The 22,028-nt window shown below is 60.5% G+C and overlaps 2 protein-coding genes across 6 annotated transcripts in view; both read left to right on the top strand.

Annotated features, from left to right (window-relative positions):
* CIDEC (cell death inducing DFFA like effector c) overlaps positions 1–10,658 on the top strand; it is a 44,686-nt gene extending 34,028 nt beyond the window's left edge. For 3 of the 5 annotated variants that reach the window (XM_055134836.1, XM_055134835.1, XM_055134833.1), the window contains exons 2-6: positions 1,723–1,800; positions 2,581–2,728; positions 6,625–6,783; positions 6,861–7,048; positions 10,237–10,658. In XM_055134836.1, coding sequence (XP_054990811.1) covers positions 1,748–1,800; positions 2,581–2,728; positions 6,625–6,783; positions 6,861–7,048; positions 10,237–10,399 — 711 coding nt within the window. In that variant the 5' untranslated portion in view covers positions 1,723–1,747 and the 3' untranslated portion in view covers positions 10,400–10,658. Of the gene's footprint in view, positions 1–239; positions 302–1,536; positions 1,566–1,722; positions 1,801–2,580; positions 2,729–6,624; positions 6,784–6,860; positions 7,049–10,236 lie in introns of those variants that run through there. The other 2 variants (XM_004615987.3, XM_055134834.1) reach the window with 2 other exon arrangements.
* A 5,743-nt stretch (positions 10,659–16,401) lies between these two features.
* RPUSD3 (RNA pseudouridine synthase D3) lies at positions 16,402–21,617 on the top strand. Its single transcript, XM_055134837.1, has 9 exons — positions 16,402–16,507; positions 16,663–16,757; positions 17,758–17,802; positions 17,886–17,985; positions 18,812–18,919; positions 19,008–19,092; positions 19,352–19,475; positions 20,279–20,418; positions 21,219–21,617. Exons 1-9 carry the CDS (start codon positions 16,428–16,430, stop codon positions 21,408–21,410), a joined length of 969 nt encoding a protein of 322 aa, XP_054990812.1. The 5' UTR covers positions 16,402–16,427; the 3' UTR covers positions 21,411–21,617.
* The last annotated feature ends 411 nt before the right edge of the window (positions 21,618–22,028 follow it).

Raw genomic sequence — 22,028 nt, 5'->3', positions numbered from 1 at the left:
CCTGATACTGGGGCCATCCTCGGTCCCTGTGCTTTCGAAACTCTCCCCCCGCCTAACCCACCCCCCGTCCCCTTTGCCAGGCCTTTTCTGGAAGTTGGGCTGTCTCGCTGTCCCCAGGGCTGGCCCTGCGCTGCCCGTGCTCCTTCGCCCAGTTGGGGCTGAAGGCCTGGGGAGGGGCTAGCTTGGGAGCTGGGATAAAATGGAGGGAGGGCAAGACCCGGCCTGGAGGGCAGGCCAGGAGGCTGGGCGGCTGCGAGGGGGAGGTGAGGAGTTGGTTTCTGCCGCTGGTCCTGGAGAGCAGGTGAGGGGGGCCTGGCCTGGTGGGAGAGAGGAGCGAGGAGCCCAGAGCAGGGGGCTGGGGCCTGCCCAGGGCGGCGAGGGGATGCACGGACAGCCCCCGAGGTGCTGAAGGGAAAGAGTGATTTTACCACACCTGGGGTTTGCTCTCTGACCCCTCACAGCCTCCACTCTGAGCCAGGCCCGTCTGCAGGCGGGTGAGGGCATTCAGAGGGGGCTTGCGGCAGGTACAGCGAGGGAGAAGGTGGGACAATCACCATGGGGGGGTGGGGCTCCCGGGCGGGGCACAGGCAGGAGCTCCAGGCTGCAGCGCCCGGGTCCCAGGACAGCAGGGCTGAGGTGGGCAGAGCCCAGACCCAGGAGGGCTGCACTGCCTGGCAGGGGGCCGGAGCCCCGGGGCTGTGGATGGCTGAAGCAACGGAAGCTGGGGCTGGAGGGAAGATTCCGTGCAGTCTCATGCCATGTCTCTGTCCCCGTGTGTCCTGTGGCCCCCCCAGGAAGCCCCCAGCGGGCCCCCTCAAGGCCCTGCAGGGATTCGGGCTGTTCTGTTGCCAGATCCTTTTTTTGGGGGGGTGGAGGTGAAGGCGGGGCCACAGCTGGTGATGCTCAGGGGTTAGTCCTTGCTATGCACTTGGGAATCACTCCTGATGGTGCTGGGACACCGTATGGGACGCTGGGAACAGAACCTGGGTCGGCTGTGTGCAAGGCACGCATCCTCCCAACTGTACTGTCTCTCTGGCCCGCCCCAACCCTTTTCCGGGGGGAGGGGGTTGGGCCACACTCAGCAGTGCTCAGGACTTAGTCCCATGTCTGTGTTCAGGAATCACTCCTGGTGGTGCTTGGGGACCATATGGGATGCTTAGGACTGAACCCAGTGGGCCGCGTGTAGGGCAAGCACCTTACCCATGTACTACCTCTCTGACCCCCGATCCAAATTTTTTTTGGGGGGGAGTGAGTCACACCCAGCAGTGTTCAGGGCTTATTCCTGGCTCAGTGCTCAGGGTTCACTCCAGGTGGGGCTCAGGGGACAAACTGGGGTGCCGGGGGTTGAACCCGGGTCGGCTGCGTGCAAGGCAAACACCTCCCCACTGTCCTATGACTGGGCCTGATCCTGGGACCACACGTAAGAGTTAGATCCCCGGTGATGTGACTCATCTGCCAGCGTCCAAGTGGACTCTGTCCCCGGGGACGGGCGTGGGACGGGCAGGCCTTCTGGTGACTCGTGATCCCCGTCAGTGTGGCCAGAACCCGAGAAGGAGCAACATGGAGTGAGTGGCCGGGCGCTGGCCTGGGCACTGGGGGACACAGGAGCTGAGAGGGGTGCCCGAGAGGAGGCGGGCTAGCTGCGGGGGGCTGTGGGGAAGCGGAGACGGCGGGGGGCTCCCTCCGTCGCCCCTCAAGGAGCCGTTTCTGCTTTCTCCCCAGGTCCAGTGTGGTTCAGCTGACGAGGATGGAATATGCCATGAAGTCCCTCGGCCTCCTGTACCCCAAGTCCCTCTCCAGGTGAGAGTCAAGGGTGGAGATTTGGGGGGAGGCAGCCCGAGGGTGGTAGTCCTGCCCGAGCCCCGGGGGTCTCTAGGGGATGCAGAGGCCTCTCTGCCGGGACAAAGTGGACCCCGGGTTCCGCACACCCACAGATTGCTCCCGCCTCGCACTCCTGTTTCCGCCCCCGCCCCCTCTCCCCCCGTCACTGGGTAGAAAGAAGTGCACCGGGGCTTGTGTTCATCCCTGAATCCCTTGCCCCCCCTCGCGCCCCCCCACCTGATCACCACTGAGAAATAGAGGTTCTCAGGTCAAAGCACCGAGGGGGAAACTGAGGCACAGAGAAGGATGCCTATAGTCAGCAAACTCCAGTCTGATCCCTGACTCCAAAGCCCTGCGTCCCGCCGTGTCCCACGACTTTGTCAGACTCCGGAAGGCCCTGGGCCTGTGCTGTGTCACCTCTCTCTGGCCTGAGGTGTGAGGCGTGAGGCTCGGGGGAGCCTGGGGGTGTCGGTCATCACGCCCTTGCTACTTGTGGGGCGCGAGAACCAGCAGCTGCAGCTGGGAATTCCGGGAACCTGGAAACAGCCTCCGGTCCCAGCTCGTCTGGTGAACAACGGCCACACTTCAGCCAGGCGCCAGGGACCAGATGACCAGGGACGTCGGCAGCGGGACCAGCAGGCTGGCTGGGTGCTGGCATCGGGGGCCTCGGTCTGGGGGGCCCGGAACTGCGTCACCCCCGCGGTGGCGGGGAGGTCGGAGGCCAGAGAGGGCGCGTTCCATGCTCCCACCTGCCGGCAGGTACGTGGCCGTGAGCGCCACCTCCGTGGTGACCCAGCAGCTGGTGGAGGCAGAGGCGCCCCGGGCCCGGCCCTGCAAGGTCAGCAGCGCCGACCGCAGTGTCCGCAAGGGCATCATGGCGCGCAGCCTGGACGATCTCCTGGGCAAGGTGAGGACGCCGTGACCTCGCGGGGGCTGGCCGGGCCGCGCCTCGTCCCCTGGGTCACGCGTGTGCTAGCAGGCCGGCGTTGGCTCTGCTCCTGCCAGCTGCAGCCGGGGAGTGAGGGGCGGGGAGCCCGGGGCCGCCGGAACTCACGGTGGCATTTCCGATGTCTGCTCCTCTGAAAGGACCTGGGCAGCCCTTCCCCGCAGAAGTGTCTGGAATGCGGGGAAAGACACAGCCGGTAGCCTCCCTGGTCCTATTTCCACCCTTCACCCGGGCGATCTCCCTTTCTGGATTGTTCTCTAACTGAGCAGACCTGGGGCTCTGGAGGGAGGAACGAACGGCAGGCGCGGGGATCCCCTTTCCTGTCCCCAAGCCGCCTCTCCGCTGGGTTGGGTGTCTTCCCCCCTTGCTCCATGCCCAGGTGCTTCAAAGTGGGCAACTCAGGGCAGGATTTTCCCAGCGGTCTGGACCAGCCTGGCCGCGAGCTGTTTGATGGACAGAAATGAGAGTGGAGCTAATCCTGGCGCCCAGGGTCTCTCACCGTTTTCTCTCATCTGGGTCTTTTTCCTCCTGGCATTCCATTTTCCGGACTCACCTGCCCGTCTATGCTTTGAGTCCAGACAAAGGCTCCTTCAACAGCTGAATTAGGATGTGCTGCTGTTTTTTTTTTTTCTCTTGACGTCAGAGAACCTCTGGGGACCTCCTCCTCCTCCTCCTCCTCCTCCTCCTCCTCCCCCAAAATGACCTTGTCTGTAGGGTTCTCGGTCCTCACCCCTGAAACTGCGTAGGTCTTGGGTGAAGCTACATATTCTGGGGGTTCTCGAGCTGCAGTGCTTCCTGGCTGTCCTTCCCCTACAGTCTACCCTACAGATTGCAGGTCTGCGGGCCCCGCTGTGGGAGTCAATTCCCCACAATAAATCTCTCTCTAGGGGCTGAGGCAATAGTACGGCAGGTACGGTGCTTGCCTTGGATGCAGCAGACCCAGGTTCAATCCCGGGCAGCCTATATGGCCTGTCTTTTTCTGGGGATTATTTTTGTTGTTGTTGTTTTTTTGGGGAGGGGCCACACCTGGCGGTGCTCAGGTCTTATTCCTGCATTCAGGAATTACTCCTGGTGGGGCTCAGGGGACCATAAGGGATGCCGAGGATCAAACCCAGGTCAGCTGCGTGCAAGGCAAATGCTCTGCCCTGTGTCCTATTGCCCAGGTCTCTCTCCTAGAGATCTTATAGTCCCCGAGCACGGGGGGCATCTGGGCGGACACCTACTGCAGAGGAGACTGGGGAAAGCAACGGGGGGCGGGGGCCACCGTGTCTGCCAAATGAATGGGTACAGAGAGATGAAGCTGGAAACAGGACCTGAGGGAGAGGAGCGTGACAGATGCAGGTCACAGTGACACTGACTGATGGAACAGGGGGACGCCAGCCTCGCCTCCCACATTTGGCAGAGGAATGAAAGGAGCCGAGAGTTAGGAGCCCTGGGGATAGCCCAGCAAGCAGTGCACTTGCCTTGCACATGCATGATCCGGATTCCATCCCTGGAACCCAGTGTGATCCCCCGAGTACCACCGGGTGTGGTCCCAAAACCAAAGCGTTCGGGGCGAGAGGGAGGTGATGCTGCTGGTGCGGATCCGAGTTTGAGGTCTCTCCATCCGTGGAAGGATCGTGGGGTTCAGGTGGTGCCCAACAGGGCTCTGGCAGCTCTGCCGTCTGGGCCTGTCGGGTCACACGGAGTGTGTGGTCTCCGGCACAGAACTCCGGTGTGTGAGTACCACCGGGCACAGAGGGCAGGGGGGCTCTTGGTGGCACTTGGTGTCAGGGACAGGGGTTCTGCGGAACTGGTTCTTGCTCTCTGGTTCTATCTGGACCCATTGCCTTGACATCCAATTGTCAACTCATGTTTAGAAGGATCTGTTTCCTTCCTTTGGCCCGTGCATCTGTCTGCAGTGTAAAGGAAGCGTGTCATGCGGCCAGAGCAATAGTGCAATGGGTGAGGCCAGAGCCTTGCACCTGGCTGACCCAGTTTGAACACCAGCACCCCATACGGTGCCCCAAGCCCTCCGGGAGTGATCCCTGAGCCTGGAACCAGGAGTCAGCCCTGAGCACTGCCAGATGTGGCCCCCAAACCAAACACAGTTTATACCATAGGATAAAATTTTAATTTGGCACATTTCTGTTTCCCCCTGAATCTCTGAGGAGGAGGTAGCCAGAACTCTTTATATGCAGTTCGTTCTTCCCTCTGTGTTAGCTATATTCCAGGGAGTTATTTCACAGCAACTAAACATTTCATTATGCATCTAACTTTTAACATACTTATTTGCTGACAGAAACATGCTGAAAGTTAGATTTTGAGAGCTTTCCTTATCAACAGGTTAACTTTTGATAACTTTGCTTATCAATGGGACTCCAGGGGATGGAGCGAAAGTCCAGTGGGTAAGGCACTTGCCAACCTGGGCTTGGATCCTTACACTCTCTAGGGTCCCCTGACCGCTGCCAGGAGTGATCCCTGAGCATCACCAGGTATGGCCCAAAAACAAAAACAAAAAGGACTCAAGAATTCCTGTGTAGGGGCTGGAGCAATAGCACAGCGGGTAGGACGTTTGCCTTGCACGCGGCCGACCCGGGTTCGAATCCCAGCATCCCATATGGTCCCCTGAGCACGGCCAGGGGAAATTCCTGAGTGCAGAGCCAGGAGTAACCCCTGTGCATTGCCAGGTGTGACCCAAAAAAAAAAAAAAAAAAAAAAGAATTCCTGTGTAAAAGAGATAGAAGGAAATACTGTATCACTATCGTCCTGTTGCTCATCAATTCGCTTGAGCGGGCACCAGTAACGTCTCCATTGTGAGACTTGTTGTTACTGTTTTTGGCATATCGAATATGCCACGGGAGCTTGCCAGGCTCTGCCATGCAGGCAGGATACTCTCAGTAGCTTGCCAGGCTCTCCAAGAGGGAGAGGAATCCAACCCGGGTTGGCTGTGTGCAAGGCAAACACCGTACCCGCTGTGCTATCGCTCCAGTCCAGAAGGAAATACTACGTGATATGTTTATATTTGGGGTAACTTGGAAAGCCACACCCAGCAATGCTCAGGGCTTACTCATGGTTCAGTGCTCAGGAATCACTTCCCAGCAGTGCTCAGGGGACCCTATGGGATGCTGGGGATCGAACCCGGGTTGTCGCATGCAAGGCAAGAGCCCTCCATGCTGTCCTATAGCTCCAGTCCCGGGTCACACACCTTCAGTGGGGATGCCTGCCTGCCCACTTTCTTTCTTTCCCTTTTTTTTTCTTTTTGGGTCACACTGGAGATACTCAGGGTACTGCTGTCTCTGCACTCAGGAATGACTCCTGGCGGTGCTTGGGGGACCATGTGGGATGTGGGGGATCAAATCCCTGTTGGCCGTGTGCAAGACCAACCCCTCCCCACTGTCCTCTCACTTCAGCCCAGGCCCCGCCCACTTTCTTTATCAGGGTGCTCGTCAGGGGTCAGCCGTGTTGCCGGGGCGCCGTGGGCCCCAAACAGTAGCGCCTCTGACATCGAGCTCAGCCACGGGGCCCGGTGGGGCATGATGCAACTCGAGCTGTCACCAGCCCTCATGCTTGTCAAGCAGGCACCAGTGCCCAGGCCAGCTCCAGGGCCGGGGCAGGGGGGGCTTTGGTGGTTCAGCGGTGGGGAAGGTGGGGGGCTCCATCCCAGCGCTCTGATGAGCAGGACGCGGGAACTCCTGAGTGTGGACCCCGAACAAGCAGACAGAGCGAATGGCAGGATGAGCTGGGAGTGCGGCACGGCGGGTCCAGCACTCGCCTTGCACGGGGCTACGGGGTTTGATGCCCCGGGTTTGACACGCTGCCGCCTCTGGCCCTGGCCCTGTCGGGGGAGGAGGGGCATGACTGGGCTCCGTCCCCAGGTCCGCGACACCGAGCTGCCCGCCAGCAAGCCCTTCTCCCTGGTGCTGGAGGAGGACGGCACGACGGTGGAGACTGAGGAGTACTTCCAGGCGCTGGCCGACGACACCGTCTTCATGGTGCTCCAGAAGGGGCAGAAGTGGCAGCCGGCCTGGGCGCAGGTGAGGCCTGGGCACTCGGGGAGCCGGGAGCCAGGGCGGTGCCCGAGGGCTGCTGACCCCTGGCCTGTTGCCAGCAGAGGAGCAAGTACCAGCGGTCCCTGTCTCGGAAGCCCGCCCAGAAGATCGACGTGGCCCGTGTGACCTTCGACCTGTACAAGATGAGCCCCCAGGACTTCCTGGGCTGCCTGAACGTGAAGGCGACGCTCTACGGCACCTACTCCCTGTCCTACCACCTGGACTGCGCCGGGGCCAAGCGCCTCATGAGGTGAGGGGAGCCTCGGGGATCTGGAAATGGGGAGATGCTGGTGGCCTGGTTCTAGAACTTTCTAGCTCCAGTGTGCTGCTTTGACATCACTGACGGGGGCCAAGTGCCACTCACAGAAACTGGCATGCATCGTTTTTTTTGTTCTTTTTCTTTTTTTTTTGCTTTTTTTGGGTCACACCCAGCGATGCACAGGCGTTACTCCTGGCTCTGCACTCAGGAATTACCCCTGGCGGTGCTCAGGGAACCATATGGGATGCTGGGAATCGAACCCCGGTCAGCCACGTGCAAGGCAAATGCCCTCCCCGCTGTGCTATTGCTCCAGCCCCCATATGGTTTTCTTTGTTCTTGTTTTGTTCGGGGGCCACGTCCTGGTACCCAGGGCTCACTCTGGCTCTGCGCTCAGGGGTCACTCCCGGTGGGGCTCAGGGCCTAGACAGGTGCTGGAGATCAAACCCCGGTGGGCCTCCCGCCTCCCCCCTCCCTTCCTCCCTCCCTTAATCCCTCCCTCCCTCCCTTTCTCCCTCCCTCCCTTCCTTCCTTCCTTCCTTCCTTCCTTCCTTCCTTCCTTCCTTCCTTCCTTCCTTCCTTCCTTCCTTCCTTCCTTCCTTCTCTTCTTCTCTCCTTTCCCTTCCCTCCCCCTCCCATCCCTCCCCTCCCTTCCTTTCCTTCCCTTTCCCTCCTTTCTTCCCTTCAGTTTTTTGGGGGCACACCCGTGATGCTCAGGGCCTCCTGGCAGTTGAGTGCTCGAGGACCACTCCCAGCAGTGTTTGGGGGAGCCTGTGGAGCAGGGGTGAGACTCTGGCTCTCCCGGCCCTGTCTGGTCTCTCTCAGTTCATCTCCCTCAGGCCTGGAGTTGCGGCAGCCAAGACACTCTCCAGGCGAGGAGCCCAGAGTGGGGCCAGACATATTCCTCCTTGGTCTAGATTTGCTGCCAGCGATTTGCAGATTTCAAAATCTAGAGCAAGGAGCTTCGGCCCGTAAACGTGTCCGTTCAGGGGAAGGGGGACTCCCAGGCCTGAACACAGTCGGCCGGGAACAAAAATGATAGCGGCGGGCAGGAGCGATAGGACAGAGGGGAGGGCACTGGCCTTGCCCACATCTGACACGGGTTCGATCCCCGGCATCACCACCAAGAATGATCCCTGAGCACAAAGGAAGCCAAAAGACAGCCGCGGGCCGCTCCTCTAGGTTTTCCCTCCCGGTCAATACACAAAACACTGAGTTTGCTACTTTAATCACCTCCCAGCGGTGCTGGGAGCTACCAGGGCCGTGTTCAGCAGTGCTCAGGGCTGGGGACCAAACCCGGGGCCTTGGGCGTGCTGGGAAGCGACCCGGCTCTGGGCTGGATCTGGACCCCTTCGGATTCGGAGGCATTGCAGTGACACAGTGACCCTTTCCCATCCCGAACTACCCGCCCTGCCCCTGTCACCTCTGCCCACTCTGTGTCCCTGGGAGCTGGACAGTGTTGAATGGTGCGTCTGTCTGTCTGTCTGTCTATCCCAGCCCCTTCAGTGCAGCGTCCCCAGGTCTGTCTGGCTGTCCCGGGAACCAGAATTCCATGCCTGTTAATGGCTGGGCCACTGATTTCTAGCCCTAGTTTTTCATTTGTTTTTGTTTGGGGCCACACCTGGCAGTGCTCGGGGCTTACTCCTGGTCCTGTGCTCAGGGCTCACTCCTGGAGGGTCTCAGGAGTGTATACTCCTGTATCACTATATCACTGTTATCCCATTGTTCATCCGTTTGCTCGAGCGGGCACCAGTAACATCTACATTCGTCCCAGCCCTGAGATTTTATGCTTTTTTTTTTTTGGGGGTCACACCCAGTGATGCTCAGGGGTTACACCTGGCTCTGCACTCAGGAATCACCCCTGAAGGTGCTCGGGGGACCATATAGGATGCTGGGAATCGAACCCGGCTCTCGGCCACATGCAAGGCAAACGCCCTACCCGCTGTACTATCGCTCCAGCCCCCAGCCCTGAGATTTTAGCAGCCTCTCCTTACTCGTATTTCCCAATGATTGGAGGCTCTTTCAGGGTCAAGGCAATGCACAGGGGTTACTCCTGGCTCTGCACTCAGGAATCACTCCTGGCGATATGCTCGGGGGACCATAGGGGATGCTGGGAATCGAACCCAGGTCGGCCACATGCAAGGCAAATGCCCTATCCGCTGTGCTATTGCTCCAGCCCAGTTCTTTAATCTGAGAAATGGGTATACCTCCCAGGCCTAGTCTGTAGTACTTGGTATGTGTGCTGAGGGTGCAAAGGGCTGTGGGGATGGTTGAACATGGATCTCAGGCATTCAGAGATTGTCTTCTCACCCCAAGCCAAAGCCCTGATATCAATTTTAGTTTTGGTTTGTTTTGTTCTGGGCCACACCAGTGGTACTCAGGCCTTACTCCTGTTTCTGTGCTCAGGGATCACACCAGGCAGCTCTCAGGGGACCATCGGGGTGTCAGTATTCAAAGGGGTTGGCTGTGTGCCAGGCGGGCGCCTTACCTGCTATACGATGGCCCCAACCACACCCATCTCTGCCTGCTCCATCTAATTTAAAGCTCTGGATCAGAACCTGGTTCAGTGCTCAGGCATTCAAGGACTGGTTTTGTTGCCGTCAGTGATGTCGGGTCGTACGTGGCGGTGTCCCCAGTGCTGGGGCCTCACGCACGTTCCCCACACAGGACGCTTTCTCACTCAACCCCAGCCCCGGCCGCACATTGCCCAACTCTGTCTCCACCCGCCCTCTGGGATTCGTGTTCCTCCCGTCTAGCTCTGTTGCTTCAGAGAGAAGACAGGGCTCAGCACAACCGCTCTGCCTCGGCCTCCCTCCCGCGTTCTCTCTGCACGGGGCCAAGGGAACCGTGTTAACCCGGGAGCAGCCCAGCCCACGGGCCGAGCACCGAGGGACGGCAGAGCAGAGCCTGCCCCATGGGTCAAGCCCAGGCTGAGAACGAAAGGCTGCAGGGAAGGAACTTGAATCTTGCGAGAGGGAAGGGGCCCCCTCCTTCCAGTTTGGCACGTCTGCGGGACACACCCGAGCCCCTTCCCGCTGGCAGGGGGACGGCCACGGCCAAGTCTGTTTGTCTGTCTGCCCTTTGCTCCGGCTGATGGCCCCAGAAAGGAGCACGGGGGCGGCGGCAGCTGGGGGCCGCGGCCAGGGCGGGCGTGGGCTGACCGCGTCTGCCTTTCCCTGCAGGGAGACGCTCCGCTGGGCCATCTTCAGCATGCAGGCCACGGGCCACATGCTGCTCGGCACCTCCTGCTACATGGAGCAGGTCCTGGACGCCACGGAGGGCAGGCCGCCCCCCCAGCACCAGGCCTCCGCCCTGCTCCCCACCTGTCTGAAGATGCTGCAGTGAGGCCTCGCCGGGGGACCCTGCCCAGGCGGGAGCACCCACAGCCCGGCAGCTGGAGCCGCGGGCCTCGCCATACCTCTCTCACTCCACGGGGACACGGAAGAGAAGCGGGGTTGCCGGACCCCCACAGGGGGTGGCCAAAGGAGAACCCGGAGTTCCAGGCCTGACCTGGCAACTTCCTGCCCGGAGGGCTTAGCGGGGCTGGAGCCCGAGGAGGCCGGCCGTGGGGTCTGCCCTCGCTGCCCCTTCACCCGCGACAGCGGCAAACCCACGTGTGGCAATAAATTATTTATGCCGTCACCCTTGTGGCTGTGTGCGTGGGAGCCAGGCTGGGCGTCTGTTGCAAGGCTGTAGAGGTCTGAGGGAGGGTTTGAGAAACAAACTCCCCCCCACCTCTGTAGGGGGCCCATGCAGCAGTGCCCAGGAACTACTCCCGGCTCTGTGCTCAGGAGCGACTCCTGGCAGGGTTCTGGTGACCAGATTCAGCGCCAAGGACCCATGCAGGCTTGGCTGCATGCAGGCGGGCACCTGAGCCCTGGACTAACTCTTGCCTGAAACAGCCTGTTTTCTTGCTTGCTTGGTGTTTGGGCCACATCCAGTGACACTCAGGGGTCACTCCTGGCTCTGCACTCAGGCATTCTGGCAGTGCTCAGGGGACCATATGGGAAACCGGGAATTGAACCCAGGTCCGCCACATGCAAGGCAAATGCCTCCCCACTATACTATCCCTCTGGCCCAACAGCACTATTTATACCCCCAATTTTTTTTTCTTTTTGGCTTTTGGGTTCACACCTAGAGATGCTCAGGGCTTACTCCTGGCTCGGCATTCCGGGATCACTCCTGGTGGTGCTCTGGACATCATATGGGATACCAGGGATCAAACCGGGGTTTGCTGCGTGCAAGGCAAATGCCCTCCCGTCAGACTATTGCTTGGCCCAGCACCACTATTTTTACCCCCCAATTTGTGGCCGAAGCACTGTCTACAAGTGCTGTCTGTCACGTGCACAGTGCCACAGACCTGTGAACAAGGCAGTAAGTGACAGTTTCCAAAATCAGTGAGCCTAGCTGAAGGACTTCGGTCGGCAGTGTGACACTCTTGAAGCTTCTCCAGGTTACATTTTATTTTGTTACTGCTTTTTTGGTGGGGGCCACAGTGGTGGTTCTTAGGAGTTACTCCCAGCTCAGTGCTCGAGGGCAGTGCTGGCAGTGCGGGGGGCAACTAGAACCGTCTGCATGCAGAGCACTGAGCATCTCCCGTTTGTGTTGTGTTTTATTACCAACTTGTTTTTTTAAGTGACTATCTGTTTGAGAGGCCATTACAAAGCTGTTCATGATTGGGTTTCAGTCAGTGATCCAACACCCATCCCTCCACCGCTGTCCACTTCCCACCACCGCTGTTCCCCGTTTCCCTCCCACTATCCCCCCAACACCCTCCTCCACCTCTATGGCAGGCACTTTTCTTCTTTCTCTCTCTCCTTTTGCGCATTATGGTTTGCAGTACAGGTACTAAGAGGTCATCGTGCTTGTTCAGGGCTTTGGTATTTTTATTGGGAAGGTAAGGCTGGAACAACTTTTTAACTGGTGGCAGTTTGAGGTATAGACATGATTGTCGAGGCTTCTGGAAGTACAGGGAGGTGGGGGGAGGTAGCCTATCCCGACCCCAACAAAACCTGGAGATTGCAATCACAAAACCCGCATACCCAACTTTTCAGCAGATTATATCTCAGTGAGGTTTGTCCTGAGACCACGGAGTCCTGATGAGGACATGGCAGCAATTTTGGATTATGGGGGCGTCCAGCTGCAGAGGTCCTGCTCGGGTGGGCAACAGGCTGACTCTCCCCGCCCGCCCCCTGCCCCCCAGTTTACCCTGGTCTGTTCAGCCTTGCGCGGATCCGAAATTAACTGCAACTTTTTTTTTTTTTTTTTTTTTTTTTTTTTTTTTTTTTGCTTTTTGGGTCACACCCAGCAATGCACAGGGGTTACTCCTGGTTCTACACTCAGGAATTACCCCTGGCGGTGCTCAGGGGACCATATGGGATGCTGGGATTCGAACCTGGGTCAGCCTGGGTTGGCCGCGTGCAAGGCAAGCGCCCTACCCGCTGTGCTATTGCTCCAGCCCCTAACTGCAACTTTTGATCTCTTTTGAGATTTATTTATGGGTTTCTGAAATAAGGCTGATAAATGATGTATAGCTGAGCTGGAGGTGGTTTGGGGGCATACCTAACTTTTGGCCGTTTAATTTCTCGGGAGACTTGCTACCAAGTTATTGAGGTTCGGCCAGAGGCACAGTGGCAATTTTGGGGTGTCAGGAAGCCTGAAGGCACCATGAGGCTGCTAACGCCCTCGCCCGCAGGTCCAGGATGACCTGCTGGTGGCACTGCACACCTTTTGTTACCAACTTTTAAGTATTTGGGTGGGAAAGTAACCCAAGTACCCTGGAGAGCTACCTGAGCACCCTTCAATGCTCATTGCGCACTAATTCTACTTGACCCCTGTAAAAGTCTGCCAGAATTTCTCAGAGATGGTGATACTGCCCCCTGGGGGACACCGGCAGGCCCCGGGGCTCCAGGGTGCCCTTCTCTGCAACTGGGCCTGCTTCCTGTTTGTTCACTGAAGAAGGCTGACGTGGGCCAGAGGAGCAGCGTGATGCAGGCGTGGGAGCCTGGGGTCACCTCAGGACCTCACTGTCCCTGGAGGGCCACAAAGAGCTGCGCCATGTCCTAAGTGCCACTGGGTGTGACCCCAAAACTGAAAAAGACAAAAACTAAAGAAGGTCGATTTCCAAAGGGCCTCAAGCCAGGTTTTCTGTTGTTTTGGTTTGAGGAGGGCCACATCCAGAGGTGCTCAGCGCTCACGCCGGCTCTGTGCTCCGGGATCACTCCTGGCAAGCTCCAGGGACTGTATGAGGTGCTGGGAATTGAACCCAGGTGGGTGCATGCAAAGCAAACACCTCTTCCTCTGTACTATCGCTCCCTAAATTTTTTGTGTGTACAAAGGAAAAAGAAAGGCGGTTATTTGGGGACGTCTGGGAACCTCTGAAAGATCTACCTGTGTGTCTGTATATCTGCGGGCAAGTTCCTTGCTGTACCTAATCCTCCTGAGAGTAAGGGCTGAAGTCTGAATTTTTAATTTTTTGTCACTTACTGTTATGTATATCACACCTGCGGAGACTCCAGGGCACAGGTGCAGTGCTGGAGTGTGTGTGTGTGTGTGTGTGTGTATGAGTGTGTGTGTATGTGTGAGTGTGTGTGAGTGTGTGTGTTTGTGAGTGTGTATGTGTATGTGAGTGTGTTTGTGAGTGTGTGTATGTGTGTTTATGTGAATGTGTGTGTATGTGTATGTGTGTTTATGTGAGTATGTGTATGTGTATGTGAGTGTTTGTGAGCATGTGTGTGTTTATGTGTGTGTATGTGTATGTGAGTGTGTTTGTGAGCGTGTGTGTTTATGGTGTGTATGTGTGTTTATGTGAGTGTGTGTGTGTGTGTGTGTGTGTGTGTGTGTGATGAGGGCCTTGAACAGGCTAGGGATGTGCTACCACTGGAGTGACATCCCGGACCCTGAAGGGTGAATTTCACCATTTTGAGAAGATGAATTCTCTCCAGAGGAAACCTGATAAAGTATCTTCAGAATTTAATTTACATTTATCCATAGCTTATCTTTTTTTTTTTAATTTTTATTTATTTATTTATTTGCTTTTTGGGTTACTCCTAGCTCTGCACTCAGGAATCACCCCTGGTGGTGCTCAGGGGACCATATGGGATGCTGGGAATTGAACCCGGGTCGGCCGCGTGCAAGGCAAACGCCATACCCGCTGTGCTATGGCTCCAGCCCCACCATAGCTTATCTTTGTTCAAACTTTCAACATCAGGTAAGCTAAGATACTGCGTAACCAGAGTGTTAGTTTTTTTTTTTTTTTTTGCCACACCTAGCAGTGCTCAGAGCTTACTGCTGACTCTGCACTCAGGAACCACACCTGGCAGGGCTTGGGGGACCATAAGGGGTGCTGGGGGTTGGACCCAGGTGAGCCGTGAGCTAGGCTAGTGCCCTGCCTGTTGTACTATTGCTCCAGCCAGTCACTTTTGATTTATTTTTTTGTTTGCTTGTTTTTGGTTCACACCCAGCAGTACTCAGGGCTTACTCCTGGCTCTGTGCTCAGGAATCACTCCTGGCAGGCTCTGGGGATGAGATGGGATGCCAGGGTTCAAACCTAGGTTGTTTATGTGCAAGGCAAGTGCCATGCCCGCTGTGCCCATCTCTCCAGCCGTCATCTCTGGTTGCTTACCCGGAAGCAGCCACCGTGATGACTGCTACACTGTGGATGGGTTGAGGTAAATCTGCGGCCTATCAGCAGTGAAAACAATGAACTGAAGTAGGACCAGAGCCAGAGAGATGGCTCAGGAGGCACTTTCGGTGGGCCTTAGTTCAATCCTGCATGCATGATCCCCCAGTACCACTGAGCACAGAGCCAGGAACATCCCCTAGTACCACCCAGGGTGGCCCCAAATAAAAAATTATAGTGCTCTGAGCAAATAAACAACCCCCTTGGAGTCAGCAGCTTTTCAGGTGAGGTTATAGGTGAGAACTCATTCTTTTCTTGCTGTTTTCCCATCTAACACCTCTATGTTTCTTTTTTTTTTTTTGCTTTTTTTTTGGGGGGGGGTCACACCCGGCAATGCACAGGGGTTACTCCTGGCTCTGCACTCAGGAGTTACTCCTGGCGGTGCTCAGGGGACCATGTGGGATGCTGGGAATCGAACCCGGGTTGACCACGTGCAAGGCAAACGCCCTACCCGCTGTGCTATTGCTCCAGCCCCACACCTCTATGTTTCTTTAAAATTATTATTATTATTTGTTTATTTGGTTTTGTTTGGGGGCCACACCTGGCAGTGCTCAGGGCTTACTCCTAGCTCTGCACTCAGGGATCACTCTGGTGGGTCTGGGAGACCCGGAATCGGGGGGGGGGGGGGACCAGGAATCACTGCCAGGGAGCAATCCGGGTCGGCTGCATGCAAGCATCCTACTTGCTGTCCTGTCTCTTTTTTCTTGTCATGCTCCCTCTCTCCGCCTCCCGGCCCCCTGACAAGAACTTCTGTTGGCAACCCACCTGGTCTCACCTGGTCTCACCTGGTTCCACCTGGCCCTACCTTCTCCCCTGCTCTTAGCTAGGGGGACTTGCAGTGTCCTCACCCAGGCCAGGAACCCCGTGGACCTCCTGGGTGGAGCCTGAGTTGATGCTGACTGGGTGATTTTCTTATCTATTTCTCTATGAATCGAATCACAGCACAATAGTGACATTGCTCTGGTTTTGCTTTGATAATGTTGTAATGGAACTTTTCCTTTTCTCTTAGATTATGTGCCAAACTGTTCTTCCAAGTACATTTACTGGGCCAAGGGTGGTGGATTTCCTCTGCTTTACCAAACGTGCACACAAAGGTGGTGTTTTGATGTCAGAGAACTCCTAAGAGTTGGAATGGTGTCCGGAAATTAAAACTGGGTTGGAGTGACAGGACAGCGGGGAGGGCGTTTGCCTTGCACTCCGCCAGCCTGGTTCAACGCCCAGTTTCCCGTATGGGCCTGGAACCTGCCAGGAGTCATCCCTGGGCCCGCCGGGCGTGATCCCCAAACCTGCCAGAGTCACCCCTGGACCTGCCAGAGTCACCCCTGAACCTGCCAGGAGCCACCCCTGGACCTGCCAGGAGTCACCCCTGGTCCTGCCAGGAGTCACCCCTGAGCACGGAGTCAGTAGTAAGCCTGGCGCACTTGCCGAATGTGGCCCAGAAACAAAACCAGAAAAATTAAACCTTTCATCCCGGTTTGATTCTAAGCTCAACCGAATTAAATTCCTCCAAGGCCCCGTGCCTCAGTTTCCCCCAACCCCAAGTTCAAGTACCGCTTCCTTCCCTTGCGGGCGGAGGAAGCCCCGCCTCCCCGCCGTTCCGAGACCCGCCCACGAGCGGCCCGACTGACGGCGCGGCTGGCCAATGAGCGCGCGGCGGGCGCGGGCGCGCACGCGCAGTGTCCCAGCCCGGACATGCGGGGCGGCGGGGTCTGGGGTCGCGCGTGGGCTGAGTTGCGGGGGTCCCGGGCCGTGGGCGTGCTCGCCGGGCGCGGGTGATTGCGGCCCCGGGGGCGGCTCCCGGGGGTCCGGGGTTGCGGGGCGGCGCGGCCTCTCTGAGCCCGGGGAGAGAGTCTGGGGGGCCGGGCGGAGAATGACCCCCGGGCCGAGAGTGACCCTCAGGCCGAGAGTGACCCCCGCCCTTTCCCAGGCAGGGGCCGGGGGCCGAGAGAGGCCGGCGCCCAGGGACCCCGAGTCGGGAGGCGCTGGTGCACGTGCTGCGGGCCGCCGTGCTGGACCGCAGAGGTGAGGGGGCAGCCCGGCGCGCTGTGTCCACTGCCCGCTGGCCCGGCCGGCTGTGAGTGACCGGGCCCGAGGAGCCTTCTCAGCCGCGTGCCCGGCTCTGGTCAGCACGGGCTCTGTGGGCAGGGCCTGAGCTGCAACACTGCCCCGGGTGGGAAGGAGCTGACCGGGAGACTGTCCACCCGGCCCACCCCGGGCATCCTGTCGGGCCCCCCAGCACCGCCAGGAGTGGTCCCTGAGCACAGCCACGGCCAGGTGTGGCCCCAGAACCAGAGAAAAAGGAAAGAAACGAGGGCCGGAGCGATAGCACAGCGAGGAGGGCGTTTGCTGGGCACTCAGGTCCACCCGGCTTCCATCCCAGGGTCCCTCGTGGTCCCTGAGCACCACCCAGAGTGACCCCTGTGTGCAGAGCCAGGAGGAACCCCTGAGCAGCGCCGGGTGTGGTCCCCAAAAGAAAACAAATGAACAGGGCCAGGGAGATCAGTTTCAGGCACCTGCCTTGCGTGCTGCCAACCCGCCTTGATCCCTGGCATCACATAGGATCCCCTGAGCACTGCCAGGAATGACCCCTGGACACTGCTGCGTGTGGCCCTCAAACCAAAAATAAACAGGGGCCTGAGCAATAGTACAGCAGGGAGGGCTTTTTGCCTAGCATGCAGCCGAGCAGGGTTTGGTCTCCAGCATCCCATGTGGTCCCCTGAGCACCGCCAGGAGTGAGCATTGCCAGGTGTGGCCCAAAAAGCAATAAGTAAATAAACAGGCACTTGGTAGTGCCAGCGCCAGGAACAGACTAGAACCCGGGGCCCCGCCGTGGGACAGTAGGCAAGGACAGGAGTCCGTAACTTGGGGTTCATGTCTGGTGACGGGCCCAGAGCTGGCAGTGAGGGAACAGCCCGGATCCCCCTTGTGGCTCTGCCCGGGTGGGGGACGCGGACAGTGGGGGCGGGGGCCGGGGACTCTTGCTGCCCCCCCGGGCCACTCATGCTCGTGCTGTGCGTTCCAGGACCTCTGGTGACACTCAACAAGCCCGCTGGTCTGCCGGTGACAGGTACAAGCCAGGGGCCAGCGGGGCCGGTGGCGGGGACGGGCGGGCCGCGGAGGCAGCCCTGAGCTTCTCCCTCGGGCCCCCAGGGAAGCCGGAGGAGCCGACGCTGCTCTCGGTGCTGCCAGAGCTGAGCCGGGCCCTGGGGCTGCATGGGCCGGAGCTGCAGGTGGTCCGAGCCGCTGAGAGGTAAGGGGCATGGGTGGGGGCCGCGGGGGTGTTCGGCTGTGCCCCGCAGGAGGTAGGGGTGTGGGCAGATGTGGGTTCGGAGCCTCAGGAAGGCTGTGCCCTTAGACACAGTCTCAACGTGTGGCCCCAGGTGCCCCCCAGAAAGTCGGGCCGACAGTGCTCATGCGCAGGGCAGTGGCCTCTCCCGGCCCTGGGCCCCCCTGCAGACCTGACCCCTCTCTCCCGGCCCTGGGCCCCCCTTCCCGGCCTCCCACCCCACTTGGCCGCACGTAAGCACTGGATTCGGAGGGGCCGGAGCACCTGCCTGGCCAGCTCCAGGCTCTGGGTTTGACTCCTGGGGCCGCCCCCATGCCCCAGCACCGTCCTGTGGCCACACGCAGTTTCTGGCCACCAGCCCCCCCCCCCAGCACAGCACACGTGGACCCCACGGCCAGGGCCTGTGCCCCAGGCAAGCGGCTCTGTGGCCGCCGCTGCCGCCCGTGTGGGCACTGCAGCCGGGCATCTGCACAGCGGCGTTGAGCGGGGCCGCCAGGACGAACGCCGTGGAGTGTGGGCTCCCTTGGTGGCGCCCGCCGTGGCACGTGGGGCCAGCTGTCATGACGGCCAGGGCGGGGAGGGCCCCGGGCGCCCCAGTACCTCCCAGGCCCGGCCAGGGTCATCCCTGAGCCCAGCAAAGGAACAAAGTGAACTTCCGTTCTGTGTTTTATTCTGGAACACGCTGTGGCTTCTGGGGTTGGCTGGGCCTGGTGTCGCTGGAGCCCACCTCTGTCTCTGCGCTCCGTGGGGCTTCCGGTCCTTACACGTCTGTGGTTTCCTCCTCCCCCAGGGAGACCTCTGGGCTTGTCCTCCTCTCCAGCTGTCCCCAGACCACAAGCCGACTCCAGAAGTTCTTCTCCGACTCCCGGAGAGCCCAGAGGCCTACGGCCACCTACTGGTGAGGGGCACGGGGGTGGGGTGGGGTGGGGGCTCCTGGGCCACGGGACATCCCTGCCAACCACTCTGACCCCCAGTGGCTCTTTCAGGGCCGTCACGGATGGGGTCCCAGCCTCCACTGAGGGGAGGGTCCAGGTGGCCCTGAAGTTGGAGCATGTGGATGGGGTCAAAGTCGTAAGTTCGGCTCTGGGTGGGCCCAGGCTGGGACCCTCGGGACGTTCCTCTCAGGGAGAGACTTGGGGGCGGGGGAGACTGTGACCCCCAGTACCACAGGCCCCGGGCCCCCCCGGGAGCCATACTCAGCCCAGAGCTGGGCGGCGCCCTGTGACCCCCTGAGCAGGAGTGTAGGCTCAGGGCTGCCTCTTGCTTCCTCGGGGTGTTGGGGGGCCCCGAGCCCGCCCCGTGCCAGCTCTGTCCCTCGCCAATGCCACAGGCCGTCCCCGTGAAGGCCGCGTCCCGAAGGGCCGTCCAGGAGGGGGCCAGGAGGACCCTCAGCTACTTCCGTGTGCTGGACACAGGCTCTGGCTGTGCGCTGGTACAGCTGCAGCCACTGACAGGTGGGTGTGGAGCCCCCCCCCACCCCCAGAACAGGACCCGGCTGGGGTGAGAGGGGGAGGGCGAGGGCGGCGGCCTGGGGCAGGGACCGGCCGTGTGTGGCCCCCGCTGTCCCACCGCGTCTCATCCGTCTTTTGTGCCCTGGAGTCCGCTGCTCTGCCCCCCTTACTGGGGGCCACCTTACTGGGGGCCACCTTACTGGGGGCGGGGTCACACCTGCCTGCTGGGGGACCGTCTGGGATGCCAGGATGGAGCCCGGGTTGGCGGCGTGCACAGCCAGTGCCCGCCCCGCTGCCCTGTCACTGCCCCTCGTGGGGCCGTTTTTCCGCATCTTGCTGGGAATTCACTTCCGGTTGCGGGTGGGTCCTCGGAGCCCCTCCCGGCGCTGCCCTGTGCCCCAGCTTCCTGCCGGCCTGCCCCTCCAGCCCACGGTCTTCGTTGCCAATAATTTGGGGGCTGAGGAGCAGCTTTGGGGTCACACTTGGCACTGCTCAGGCCTCGCTCCTGGCTCTGCTCAGGGATCATTCCTGGCAGTTGTCTGCCCCGAGCAAGGTCAGCTGTCCCTCCTCTTCCTCCCGCCCCTCCTTCCGGGGTTCCTGCTGAGGGCGGGGTGTGGCGGGGCTGGGTAGCTCAGCAGTTGGTGCCTGGCGGGGAAGCGCCTCCTTCGCTCCCAGCAGTGAGTCCGTATTTGAGGTTACAGCTCCGGGAGCGAGTCCCTTGGCGGGTGCCAGGGACCAGCCTGACCTCTGGGGGGGCCCTGGGACCTGCAGAGCAGCCCCCCCACTCAGCCGCCCCCCCTCTCCAGCCTTCCCCGGCCAGCTGCAGGTGCACATGCTGCTCCAGCTCTGCGCCGTCCTGGGGGACCACACGTACCATGCCCGCCTGGGCTCCGTCCTGGGCCAGCGCTTCCTGCTGTCCGCCGAGAGCACCAAGCCCCGGCCACAGGTACCTGCCTGCAGCCTGCCCGGGGACAGGATGTCCAGGGCCCTGGGTGCAGCCCGGGCTCCCTGGGGGCGGGGGAGGGACAGGAAGTGGCCGACTTCTCAAGGCCCTGAGTCTGCCCTTGGGGGAGGGGGGCTGAGCACCCCAAAGTGCCTGTCTTGGGGTGGGGCCCTGGGCCAGCCCCAGCCGGGCTCAGGACTGGCTCCTGGTGGTGCTCCAGGGCCAGGTGGGATGTTGGGGACCAAACCAGCCCCGGACCTCTGTGCTCTCTCCGGCGCCAGAGTTCCACCCCCTCGTGGTGACCCCCCCATCCACGGCCACCCCCTCAGGGGGCCCACCCCTTCTGTGTGGGGGCTGGCGGGGGGACCCGATCCATCACTTCCCCCCGCAGGAGTGGCCGGGGGTGACAGGGAGCCGTCTGCGGGGCCAGAAATGGGTCCGGGGATCCTGAGCCAGTCTGCCACGCAGGTGGGGCATTACCAGGGTGAACAGTTGAGGGACTTGGGCCCGGGGCAGTGGCCCAGCGGGGAGGGCGTTTGCCTCGCACGCGGCCGGCCAGTCTGATCCCCGGCATCCCACATGGTCCCCTGAGCACCATGGGGCGGAGTCCAGGTGGCCCTGAAGTTGGAGTGACCCCTGCGCATCACCGGGCATGACCCCAACTCCCCCACCCCTCCCTCCCCTCAGAAATATGGACCTGGTGGTTACTGGCCTCTGTAAGCAGCTGGCGGGGGGCCTGTGACCTCTTGTGTGCTGGGGGCAGTGTCGGGACCCCCTGGCAAGTGACCCACACCTCCCGCCAGGTCCTGGATGCCGCCCTCCTGTCACGCCTCCACCTGTCGCCCGCCCAGGCGGCCCGGCTGCCTCTGCACCTGCACCTCCACTGCCTCCGCCTGCCGGGGGCTGGGCCCCGGGACGCCCCCGTGGAGCTCCGCGCCCCGCTGCCCCCACACTTCTCCAGGACCCTCCAGGACCTGGGGCTCCGCCAGCACTAGACTCGCTCCCGCCGCGCCCTCGGAGAGCGGGGAGTTGGCGCTGCCCGGTGGGCGGGCCTGGGGGTCGGCCCTCACGGTGGCTGGAGACTAGGAATCTGACCGCGCCGGCCTCGGTGTATCCCCGGCACCGCCAGGACGGAACCGCAGCACGGTGGGGCAAGACACCAGGCGCGGCCCCGAAAATAAAACTGTCCAGAACGATCTTCACGCATGCAGTAAAAGCCCCGTCTCCTGCCTGAGCCCCCAAACTACCCCCCAGGCCGCCTCGAGAAACCCTGTGGGGGGGGGCTGGAGCGATAGCACAGCGGGGAGGGCGTTTGCCTTGCACGCGGCCGACCCGGGTTCGAATCCCAGCATCCCCTGAGCACCGCCAGGGGTAATTCCTGAGTGCATGAGCCAGGAATGACCCTTGTGCATTGCCGGGTGTGACCCCCCAAAAAAAAAAAAGAAACCCTGTAGGGGCTGGCGGGGGCCTGGGGCTGGACCCTGCGCCGTGTGGCCCACCGGGAAACGCTTGGCGTTCCTGCACCCTCGCCGCGGACTCCCGGCCTGAGCGGGCGCTGGTGCTGACTCCCTGAAAGGCCCGGCTGGGTCTGGCTCGCAGCCTGCCCTGGTGTG

This window comes from Sorex araneus, chromosome 4, assembly GCF_027595985.1.
Source record: "Sorex araneus isolate mSorAra2 chromosome 4, mSorAra2.pri, whole genome shotgun sequence".
Classification (NCBI taxonomy): domain Eukaryota; kingdom Metazoa; phylum Chordata; class Mammalia; order Eulipotyphla; family Soricidae; genus Sorex; species Sorex araneus.
This window is presented reverse-complemented; position numbering and strand designations above follow the sequence as displayed.